This window comes from Phocoena sinus, chromosome 10 (genome assembly GCF_008692025.1).
Source record: "Phocoena sinus isolate mPhoSin1 chromosome 10, mPhoSin1.pri, whole genome shotgun sequence".
In the NCBI taxonomy this organism is placed as follows: domain Eukaryota; kingdom Metazoa; phylum Chordata; class Mammalia; order Artiodactyla; family Phocoenidae; genus Phocoena; species Phocoena sinus.
In genome coordinates, this window is record NC_045772.1 from 97,144,208 (window position 1) to 97,156,554 (window position 12,347).

The 12,347-nt window shown below is 46.8% G+C and overlaps 1 protein-coding gene across 3 annotated transcripts in view; it reads left to right on the forward strand.

Moving 5' to 3' along the window:
• The window catches only part of VWF (von Willebrand factor), a 136,660-nt gene that overhangs the window by 12,980 nt on the left and 111,333 nt on the right, over window positions 1-12,347 (forward strand). For 2 of the 3 annotated variants that reach the window (XR_004351871.1, XM_032646289.1), the window contains 2 exons: window positions 248-456; window positions 7,897-8,019. Coding sequence is in view for 2 of the 3 variants with exons in the window: in XM_032646289.1 (XP_032502180.1) it covers window positions 346-456; window positions 7,897-8,019 (234 nt within the window). In the remaining variant the exon portion in view is untranslated. Of the gene's footprint in view, window positions 1-247; window positions 460-7,896; window positions 8,020-12,347 lie in introns of all 3 variants that reach the window. The other variant, XM_032646290.1, reaches the window with a different exon arrangement.

Consider the following 12,347-nt stretch of genomic DNA (forward strand, 5'->3'; position numbering starts at 1 on the left):
GGCCCTGATAATTCCCCTGTACTCCCCCATCGTCTTTCGGATGAAGCAGCAGGGCCCAGAGAGAGGAAGTAGATGTGCCCAGAGGAAGTGAGCAGGGTGTGCAAGAGGGGGGTGTCCCAACACTTGGACTAGGCACACAGCTTCTGCTCCTTGGTCTGAATCCTGCAGCGTGGTTGGGTTGAAGGGTGGAGGGACATCCAGAAAATGGACGAGAAGGCCACTTCCTGAGTTCCTCCTGTCCTTCCAGGGTCTCCATGCCCTATACCTCCAAAGGGCTGTACCTAGAAACTGAGGCTGGGTACTACAAGCTGTCCAGCGAGGCCTACGGCTTTGTGGCCAGGATTGATGGCAGCGGCAACTTCCAAGTCCTGCTGTCAGACAGACACTTCAACAAGACCTGTGGGCTGTGCGGCAACTTTAACATCTTTGCCGAAGATGACTTCCAGACTCAAGAAGGTAGGCTTTTCTGGCACACTGTTTCCCGAGCGCATGGCTGTGCTGTCCTGCTCACCAGTCTTCACTATGACTCTTCCCCTGGCGTTCCAGCCTCCCCGAGTCCTCAGCTCAATTTATCCCACCGGCCTTATCTCTTAGTGTTCTACCTCGCTGCCTAGACCCCCCGTCAAACCAGATCTTGGGGGCTCCTCAGACCCGACGTTGTTCAACCTTGAATTCCCCACATGGCAGATGGTTGATAAATGCTGGATGGTTTGAACAGATCCTCCTGAGCCACTGTGTTGGAACTTTGAGGATGAAGTCTATAAAGCGTGGTCCTGGGACTTCCCTGGTGGTCCAGTGGTTAGGACTCCGTGCTTCCACGGCAGGGGGCCTGGGGTCGATCCCTGGTTGGGGAACTAAGATCTTGCAAGCCACACAGTGTGGCCAAAAAAAAAGGGTGTCCTCTACACTGTCCAAAAAGGCTAGTTTATGTGGGTGTGCGTGCGTGTGTGTGCTCACAAGCAACAGGAAGTAGTATGGACAATGTGAAAACCACTGCTAATCTTTATTCTTCTTCTGATAATTTCAATTACATAAACATTCAAGTAGGGATGTTCTTTGGCAAAAGCCGAACATTTGTGTATAAGTTCTCCTTCTTTTTTACGGTTAAGGGGTAAGTAAGTGTGTAGAGAAACAGTTGATTATTCCTTTCATTGGACTGGAGAATAGTAAGATCATTTGTTGCTGTCTTCTCCAGCCCTGATTTCTTAAACTTTTTATTGTTCAATGTGTACATTTGAGGCTATCAACTTTCCTTAAATACTGCCTTAGCTGTATCACACCAACTTTGATAGGTAAATATTTTCATTTTCATCGAGTTCTATGAATTTTCTATTTCCATTTTGAGTTTTTTCTCAATCTATTAAATGTGCTTAAAGTTTTTAAATGTTTAGAATTTTAAAAGCTATCTTTTGCAACTAAATTGATTTCTGATTTAAATTAGAAATTTAGGGAGATTTATTTGTGGCCTAGTACATGATCTTTTGTAATTGTTCTATGTATGCTCCAACAGAATGTTTTATTATTTATTTATTTATTTAATCTCAGTGGAATCTATGGTACAAGATGTTTATTAGAGATCAATATTGAAAGGAAGGGGAGGAAGGAGAGCTGAGCAGAGGGAGAGCTCTAGAGCAAGGACTGCCCCTCAGAATGTTCCATACCAGGCTAAGATGTCTGGGCCCCATTCGCTCACTGCATATGTACTGCCTCTAGAAGGGTATGACATCAGGAGGTAGTTCTCTGTAGCTGAGGCAGACTCTGAAGAGCAAATCAAGTCCTGCGTGAAAGGGATCTGGGTAGTGCATCTGTTTCTATCTCAGATGGTTGCAAGATTTTTGGCAAAATGTGTGAAGCAGGGCCTCATCCAGCTAATATTACTGGTAATTGAAGTAGCCAACTATTAGTTCTTTGCCACCATTATCAGCATTATAAAGCCATTTCTCTGTCATTACATATATAAAACAATTTTCAGTGGTAAAAAGATAATGAATTATGGTCCTATCACATTGGTTATATGGGTGTAAAAACCTGGGCTGGACAACAATGTCATAAATACATTTGCTTTTGGAATTAAGTGTTGGATATATTTTACATCTGAAGAAAAAGAAGAAAATAAATTGAAATATAAGACAAGAAAAAAATTATCTCAGAATGCAAATTGCTTCTTTATTTTAAAGTCTATTTTATCTGATATGAGTATTGCTACTCCAGCTTCTTTTTGATTTCCATTTGCAAAGAATATCTTTTTCCATGCCCTCACTTTCAGTCTGTATGTGTCCCTAGGTCTGAAGTGGGTCTCTTGTAGACAGCATATATATGGGCCTTGTTTTTGTATCCATTCAGTGAGCCGGTGTATTTTGGTTGGAGCATTTAATCCATTCACATTTAAGGTAATTATCAATATGTGTGTTCCTATTACCATTATCTTAATTGTTTTGGGTTTGTTTTTGTAGGTCCTTTTCTTCTCTTGTGTTTCCCACTTAGAGAAGTTCCTTTAGCATTTGTTGTAGAGACGGTTTGGTGGTGCTAAATTCTCTTAGCTTTTGCTTGTCTGTAAAGCTTTTGATTTCTCTGTTGAATCTGAATGAGATCCTTGCCCGGTAGAGTAATCTTGGTTGTAGGTTCTTCCCTTTCATCACTTTAAATATATCTTGCCACTTCCTTCTGGCTTGCAGAGTTTCTGCTGAGAAATGAGCTGTTAACCTTATGGGAGTTCCCTTGTATGTTATTTGTTGTTTTTCCCTTGCTGCTTTTAATAATTTTTCTTTGTCTTTAATTTTTGTCAGTTTGACAAAAATTAAATTTTTTGAGACTATGTGTCTCAGCGTGTTTCTCCTTGGGTTTATCCTGCCTGGGACTCTGTGCTTCCTGGACTTGGGTGGCTATTTCCTTTTCCATGTTAGGGAAGTTTTTGACTGTAATCTCTCCAAATATTTCTTGGGTCCTTTCTCTCTCTCTTCTTCTTCTGGGATCCCTATAATGTGAATGTTGTTGTGTTTAATGTTGTCCCAGAGGTCTCTTAGGCTGTCTTCATGTCTTTTCATTCTTTTTTTAAATTCTGTTCCACAGCAGTGAATGCCACCATTCTGTCTTCCAGGTCACTTATCCGTTCTTCTGCCTCAGTTATTCCGCTATTGATTCCTTCTAGTGTAGTTTTCATTTCAGTTACTGTATTGCTCATCTCTGTTTGTTTGTTCTTTAATTCCACTAGGTCTTTGTTAAACATTTCTTGCATCTTCTTGATCTTTGCCTCCATTCTTTTTCTGAGGTCCTGGATCATCTTCACTATCACTATTCTGAATTCTTTTTCTGGAAGGTTTCCCATCTCCACTTCATTCAGTTGTTTTTCTGGGGTTTTATCTTGTTCCTTCATCTGGTACATAGCCCTCTGCCTTTTCATTTAGTCTGTCTTTCTATGAATGTGGTTTTCCTTCCACAGGCTGCAGGATTGTAGTTCTTCTTGCTTCTGCTATCTGCCTTCTGGTGGATGAGGCTATCTAAGAGGCTTGTAAGGATGTTTCCTGATTGGTGCCAGATTCTGTATCTTTTTGTTGAACTACCTTTGTTAATTGTGTTATTCAAGTCCACTATTTTTTTTTTTACTACCTTTTGTCTGCTTCATCTACCCATTACTATATGAATAATGCCCTCACTGTCCCCCCACCTTGTTTGAATAACTACTAAATTTGGCATTATTGTCATAGTTTTACATAATTGGTGCTTCTTTGGCTATGCCTTCATGTTTAACAGGTTCTTCGCTCATAATTTCTCCTTTTATGTTACTATTTTTTGTAGGTTCAATTTCTATTTTTTTAAAAAACATCCCTTTGTAGTTCCTCACTCAGAGTCTGGTAGTGATAACTGAAACAAACACTCCTTCATTCTTATATGATATGTTAGCTAGGTATAGAATTCTAGGACATTGGTTATTTCTAACAGTGCTTTGAGGATGCTATTCCATTGTTGCTGTCGAGAAGTATGTTGTCAGTCTAATTGTCATTTCTTCACAGATAATGTGTCTTTTAGCTTTGTGTATGAATCATCTCATTGCTTTTGGTATTCTGAAATTTCACTGTGCTATTTCTATATGTGGGTTTTATTTTTATTATCTTGCTTGAGACTTTTTGTGACTCATGAATCTGATGACTCCTACCTTTCATCAGATATAGGAAAATTTCAGTCATTTTCTCTCTTCTGTTAGACATATGTTGGATATTTTTATTCCACCCTATTTTCCATACTTCCACTTTTCTATCTCTTTATCCCTCTTTGTTGCTTGAGTGGTATGGTCATGCTGGCTGGTGAGAACCAATCGTGTGCATCTTTTCCAGCTCCATTTTCGGTAATGTCATGTTGGTAGCTTGAAACTGGCCATGGTGGGAGTATTTACACCATGGAAACAAGCAAATCAGGGCTTTGCTTTCCCCCCAGAGAGCTGGCTTATCAGCACATCACCATTTAGATCTATCTTCTAGTTCACTAATTCTCTCTCAACTCTAATTGACAGATGATGTCTTATCCATCAATTGACCTTTCTTTTCTATTTCATTGACTATATTTGTAATTTTAGAAGGTAAATCTGGCACTTTTTCAACTCTATTATTTTTCTTATTGTCTTGTTCTTTTATCAAGTTTTGATTTCTTCTTTATAACAGCAATTTAAAATATATTTCTTTTATAACCTCTGTACAAAAACTTTATTATCTGAAGTTTTTAGAGCTTGAATCTTGTTATCTTTATGTCTGCTGGGTCTTGCTTGAAGTAGATTGTTGCCTATGTTGCATAATTTTGGATTGTAAGCTCATCTTTAGAAGGGTTTTATGCTAATTTTTTAATATGGAGTTACTGAATCTCACAAGAAGTATAAATTGGAATCTCAATGCTGAATGAGGGCTTTCCTATCACTGTAAATTCTCAGAGGGGACTTTCCCCCTCCTATTCAGAGTCCAGACCAAGGAAATAAACTTCCTTATTATTTTCTTACTTCTCAGAGTGAATTTTTTTCTTGTTAGCTTTCTCACGAAGGGGGTAGTCTTCAAGACTGCCAGGATCACAAAAGGGGTCTAAGCCCATCTCCCAACATCATGCAGACCCAAGACTCATTTCCGTCAATCTGCCAAGGAGCTGTTAAAACCCAAGCACATTAGTTGGCAGATTGCCACTCCCACTGTAATACCCTGTAGTCAGAACATCAAGTCCTGTTTGCCAGTTCTATTCTTAAACTTTCTTCCCTTCCCTTCCTCCTTTCCTCCTTCTCCGTCTTTTTGTCCCTTGTCATTCCCTCTACTTTAAAAATGGATTAAACACAGATTCAACAGGATATTTGTCCTTTGCAATGGCAGAGTTTTCAGATTTTTCTAAGTGCTGTATTGCCAGAAATGGAAAGTCCCAGCCCTAAGATGTCTTTTTCTCCAGGCTTTAAGATCTAAAAAACTGAAAGTGGTTTGGGATTAACAGATACACACTACTGTATAGAAAATAAACAACAAGGACCTACAGTATAGCACAGGTTATATTCAATATCTTGTGATAACCTATAATGGAAAAGAATCTGAAAAAGAATATATATGCATATGTATAAGTGAATCATTTTGCTGTACACCTGAAACATTGCAAATCAACTATACTTCAATTAAAAAATACTAACTAAAAATGGGACCTATGTTCCTAGGGAGAAGGTGGTGCATGTTGGCAAAAAGTCAGGGCTCTGATGATATTTTGGAACTCACTCTCAGAGGACTGTGGGTTAATTTTTTGTTTTGGTTGGCAAAGACTCGACAGTTAACCCTGCTTCCTGACATCATGGGAGACTTGCCCAGCTGGTTTTTAACTCTGGCTCCCAGAGATTTTTCTATAAGCGAGATGATTTGTAATTCCATCTATCAGACATCCTTATGTCTCATTTCAGATTTAGCCCATAGGGTTTCACTTCCTAAAAGGTCAGGAAAGGATCTAGAGGTCCTCTAGTCTAACCCATCATTTTACATATGAGGAATTAGGCTCAGGAGATTATGGGATCAGCCCAAGATCACACAGGGCGATCGAAGGAGAACTGAGACCAGACCAGGGGGCCTTGATTCTCTCTCGGGCTTTCCCCACATAGCACAAAGCCTCTTCTCTGCCTCTTCCTTGAGATGGTGTATTAGAAGGTGGGCAAGCCTGTGTGGCATGTGACTAAGAACCCAGAGAATGCCTATCATAATGCCTGACACATAGTAGAAACTTCACAGATTTAAGTGCCCTTCCCTTTGGCTTCTCCATGTATTAGTTTCCTACAGCTGCCAACAAACTACTGCAAGCTTGATGGCTTAAGACAACAGAAATGTATTCTCTCACAATTCTAAAAGGCCAGAAGTCCAAAACCAAGTTGATGACAGGACTACACTTCCTCCAGGGGCTCTGGGGAGAATCTGTGCCTTGCCTCTTCCAGCCACTGCCAGCCATCCTTGACCTGTGCCTGCATCATTTCAATCTCTGCCTCGGTCTGCACATTGCCTGCTCTGTGTGTATCTCTGTCTGATCTCCCTCTGCCCCTCTCTTTTTTTTTTTAAGATTTTTTTTTTTTGATGTGGACCATTTTTAAAGTCTTTATTGAATTTGTTACAATATTGCCTTCTGTTTTAGTTTGCTTGCTTTTTTGGGGCACGAGGCATGTGGGATCTTAGCTCCATGACCAGGGATCGAACCTGCACCCCCTGCATTGGAAGTCAAAGTCTTAACCTCTGGACCACCAGGGAAGTCCTTACCCTCTCTTATAAGGACATATGTGATTGCGTTTGAGGCTCACTCAGTGAACCCAGGATAAGCTCTTCCTCTCACAATCCTTTATTCAATCACATCTTTTGCTGTAAAATATTCACAGGTTCTGCGGACTAGGAAGTGGACATATCTTTGGGGGCCATTTTTTTTCTGCTCACCACACCCAGAGGCCAACTCACTATACTTCCGAGTCCTGCTTTTCTTTTTCTGGGGATAGTTTACTTTCTATTTCCAGTGTATGATCTGACCCTGAAGCGTGCTTCACTCTTCCAGATCTGGCTATGCAGAGGGACTGCTTGCCTTGCTGCTCCACTAAGCCCCTTTTGCAATGAAAGGTGCAGCAGTTCTATCCGGCACTGACTTGGTACCAGGCCATGCAGGCCCGGAAGGCCCTCACAGTCTCTTGTGGGTAGCTGATAGAGCGTGTTTGCTGTGGGTACCAGGGCACAGATGCTCTGTGAGCACCAGGGACGCAGTGATGTGGATGCTTAGGTTCATGCTACATTCTTACCTTTATTCTGCAAAAATATGTTGAGTATCCACCATCCAGCAGATAAGAGTTTAGAGATAAGAGGCATAGCCTGTGCCCTGAATTAAGGAGCTCACAGTTGAATGGGGGGTGAATATAAGCAAAAAGGATACTAACACAAAGGATGATGAGAGCTTTGATAGAGGGATGGCCAGGGTGCTGAGGGAGCACAGAGAAGGGGCACCCAACCAGACTGGGGAGGGAGACAGGGAGTCGAGCTAATTCAGAAGGGCTTCCTGGAGGAAGTGGTTCCGGGGCTGCATCTCAAAGAATAAATTGAGAGAGTCAGGGTAGTGAGGGGGTGGAGAACATTCCTCACAGAAGGAGGAAAGGGAGCAAAGTCCCGAGAAGCGAGAGTGGATGGACTGTTCCTCATCACCTTTCCTGGCATCTTCCTCACTGTGCCATCCACCCAGCCGCCCCCCACCAGACGCTGGCTGAACCCGGGTGCCCGTGCCTGTGGTGTTAATGCTGGTGTACTCCTGCCACAGATGCCTATGTTTTAATCTAAATAAAGTTGATTCAGGTGACAAACAGACCTAGAGTTCTCACTCAGAAGTCCCGGGTCTCACGACCGTGGCTTCATCCTCCTGAAACTTTCTCCACAGGGACCCTTGACCTCGGACCCCTACGACTTTGCCAACTCCTGGGCCCTGAGCAGTGGGGAACAGCGGTGCCAGCGGGCATCCCCTCCCAGCAGCGTGTGCAATGTCTCCTCCGAGCTGCAGAAGGTGGGTCCATCCAGGCTTGATGTGGGCTGGGGGTTGCGGGGTTTCTGGAGTCAAGAGGCAGAACGATAGGCAGTCCCCAGGTCCTCCATCCAGGGGGAGGAGTGAGTCCCTCTGGCTGTTCCGTGTCCCACGGGCCCCTTTCCTCCTGAAAACCAGCTGGGGCTAGAGTCGCGTTGACGCCAATCCTAATACTGTCCTGGGCCTGGAGCTCTAAAGATGGGCCTGGTCGAATGAGTTGGTACCGCGAGTGACTATACTTTTCTGTTTTACATTCCAACGCCCTCTCAGCCCTAAATATCACCATCATCACCCGCCACCTGTCTGAAATTCTGGGGTAGGAAACCATTCCTTTGTAAGGGCCCAATAAGTGGTTGTTATAAAGCACAAGTATGGGGCAAGGCCTCACCAGCACATCAGCAGGAAGGGGGTTACCTCCTGGTGGGGGAGGGAAGAAAGCTGGGGGGAGGGAGGAAGGTGGGGAGAGGCAGGGGCAAGTCCTGATGCCCCCAGCTTGGATGTTGTAATAGTTTCCTGAGGCTGCAGTAGCAAATTATCTCAAACCCAGCAGCTTACAGCCACAGGAATGTATTCTCACGGGCCTGGAGGCCAGAAGTCGGAATTGGTTTCAAGGTGTCTGCAGGGTGGGCTTCCCTCCAGAGGCTCTAGGGGAGAGTCCCCCCCGCCTCTTCAGCTCCTGGGGACCGTGGAGTTTCCTTGGCTTGTGGCTGCCTCCGCCACTCGCTGCCTCTGTGGTCCCGTGCCTCCTGTCTGTGTGCTTCTGTCCGGAGACAGAGCAGATGGGGGCTTCTCCCGCCCCTCCCCACACGGCCCTATTTCTCCCTGTACTTAGCAGCTCTTTACCCTTCGGGGTTACCCTTTATGATCGCACTTGGAGAGGAGAGGGTCTGGGCGGGAGGGAGTGGGCAGGACTGCACGCTGTCTCCTCCTGTCGCGGGTGGAGAAAGACCTCCCTCTATGGACGACCTCCCTCTCGCCCTTTGGGGGTCAGGCTGCCTGGGCTGAGGGAGGAGAGAGCGGCATGGCCCCAGATGCGACTGGGCTCTCGTCAGCACATGGATGCCCTGTCCAGGCTGCCCTCAGAGATTCACTGTCTGGGGAACGGGGTTACTTGGAGGTGATGTGAGTCAGGTTCCCTGGAAGCAGAGGTTTGTGGGCAGCGAGTGACCAGGGAGGCTCTCAGAAAGTGAGAGGGGCGGGGCTGGGCAGGGGGAGAAGCTGAATACCACGTAGTTACAACCGAGGCCTCAGCTGGTCCTTCAAGGAGCTCTGAAAGCTGCGCTGGCCCCATGGGGCAGGGGGGCCCACACCGACCAGTCGGTCATTGGATGTTGGCTGCCTCTGGGCAAGGAGACTGGGTGGCTCCCTTGGGCTGAGGGCAATGCCTGCAGAGTGACTCGGCTGTGAGTCCCCACCAGCCAACAACCTCAGCTCCCGGTGGGTGAGTCCTTCTGCTATGACACCCAACCCCCGGTCTACGTGGGGGACGTATACCGCACCCAGCATCCCCCGCAGAGGCAGCTGCTTGACGGCATCGCCTCCCTACCTTCCACCCCCCGAGCAACCATGCTGCTACAACCCACAGCCATGCAGGGGGAGGGCGGCCCCTGCTTATCCCCGGGACTGTCGCCATGACGGGACTTGACAGGCCACATAAGCCCCTCGCCTGGGCCTGTGCGGTTCCGCAGGGCGAGGAGGAAACCAGAGCTGGCGCTGGCGCTGGGGGTTAAGGAGCTGCCCCGAGTCACCAGCTGGCATTGCGGAGTCAGGATTCACGCCCCGCCCGCCCGCCCCCATACCGCCTCTGCTGTTCTGCCTGCACCATCTCAGGCTGCCCAGGTGAATTCCACCCTTGTGTTTTCCTTCAGGAGCTGGGCTTCCTGAATCTTGAGGTTCCTTTCAGCTCGAAAATTCTTTGTGTGTCTCTCTGCATTGGACTAAGGAGATGGTTGATAATAAGTCTCACTAAATATTCAGTGGATGGATGGATGCAAATTAGGTAATTTATCTAGGGATTGGGACACCCCCATGATCACAGCCCTGAATCCTTCATTTGTAAGACCAAATCTGCATGTCAGTAGAGAAACTCCAGCCCTCTCCTACTCCAGTAGCTAAATAAAACACACGGCCACCTGCACACGCACAGACCTACCTTAGCGTGAGAGAGCTTCAGTGTTAGCTGCCCAGACTTTCTATTTTCATGGAAAAATTTGATCTTCTGAACCAAGGAGTACGTCAGCACCAGGAAAACGCTCTGGGTTGTGCTCGAGCCAGCTGCCTGGACCATAAACACAATTTCCAGTTTATCAACAAGTACATTCCTAACGCCTCTTTTCCTTGGGTTTCCAGTGTTTCAGTGGTGCTAGGTTTTCCAGCTGGTCCGGAAACATCTCTGTCACCTGGAGCGTAGCCCAGTACTGGCAACTGACAGAGGCAGACCAAGTTCTAACCCCGGGGGGAGGGTGTTATCCTGGGGAAGGGGGGTAGTTTCCTCTTCTTTCCAGGAAAACTTTGAAGTAGCAGCCGCTTGTCCTTGTAGCTCATTAAGTGTTTCCCATCCCTGGGCCACTTTGTAACTCTGCTTTGTAACTCTGCCCGGCTTTGTAACTCTGGGCAAGACACTTGCCTTCTCCAAGCCTCAGTTTCCACATAGGTAAAATAGGCACAGGACCAGTGCCTGCTCCTCGAGGCCATCGTAAGGATAAGGGAACAAGTGTGGAGTGCTTAGCCCAGCGGGGCTCAATTGTACGAGCTGTTACTGTTATTATTATTCCTTTTGTGTCTGTGTTTGCCCCTGGAGTGGCCGCACTTTGAGAGTAGGAGTGGGAGAAGCAGGCCAAACACACACAGTACTTTATGTGTAAGCTCAAAACTCATTCTTTCTCTCCTCCCCTCCACCCAGCTATAACCCCATTCTGTTGGAGGGGGGGATCGATCTGAGCACAGCTTGGGGTTAGAAAGAGAGCAAGTTGCCTGCACACATGGACACGGAGGGGTGGGGAAGTGCAGGAGTCAACTTTTCTTCTGGGGCTTCTTGTAACCCAGGGCCATTTGGGATTGAGTGCACTCCAGGAGCCCAGTGCATCAGGGAGGGGAGGCGGAGGGATTTTATCCTCTCTTTTATTTCCAAACGTACACTTCCATAGGTGGCTGTGGTTCGCTGTCTCCCACCCTTTTCAGTGTTCTCTAGGCAGGGGTAGGATTGCGGGGTTGGTGGAGGGGAGGGGACGGGAAGTCAGTTGGTGAGCTGGGTGGGGGGCAGGTAGATGCCTCTGATACCGAGGGCGTGGGCGTGTCTCACTTTATTTTGCAAACACAGGCCTCTGCGGAGTAAGTGCAAGGCAAGTGTTCCCACCCTCAGGGTACAAGGAATGCTCTCATTTACCCCGAAGAAGTGGGAGGTGAAGACAGGATCTTCAAACGGGGAACCTGATACAGAGGCAGAGTAGAGGAGGGAGCTGGGCACTTTGTCTCCCGGAGACAGAGTGGGAGGGCCTGGGGGTGGGGCATTGGGGAGGTGCTGGGAGAGAATCCAGAGAGGCCTCATTTGTCTCCCAGGTGCCTTTGGAGGCTCCAGCTGCCCACTTGCTACTCACTTTGTCTCCTGGGTGCCTTGAAGTTCTTACTAACCAGTGTCCTGGGAGCGGCTTAAGAAATTGGTTACCAAGTTTTCAGTGCTGGGCCGAGGCCCCCCAGACACTCAGACCTCCCAAGGCACAAGCTCCTCCTAGGTCCGAACTCCTGTTTCCGGTTGTTTACCCGAGAAGAGGGGCTGGGCTTTGTCTCAGCCAATCAGGCTGTGTTTGCCCACGAGCGGGGCGCCCCCCTTGGCTGGGACACACAAAGACATCTCCTGGGAGGTGATTGATGCGGTCTCTGGAACTGTCCACAATCTGCTTAGTCCCGCTGGGTCCGTGGGTTCAGAAGTCGGGGCTGGTAAATGGGCATCATTGACAAGGGTTTGCCATTTTGGCTCCAAGAGCCGTATTCAGTGGCAAAGTGTTCCATAGGGGAGATGGCACTGGCTGGAAAGCTTTCCTTGAGCCGCCAGAATCTATTCGCCGACTTCTCTGGAACTTTCTGTCTTTCTAAGGTGGCAGCAAGGAGTCAGCTCATTCTGAGAGCCAGGTCATATTACTTATACCCGGGGGATGAATGTTTCCTTGTTATGCCAACAAAACCCGGAGCCTCTCTGCTGGGATGAATAATGGCTTGTTTAATGGCACACAGATTTGCGGGGTTTTTTTTTTTTTTCCAGCTTTTCAGAGGGCAGGACTGCTGGAGTCTGGGGCTCAGGGTGCAGACCTAGT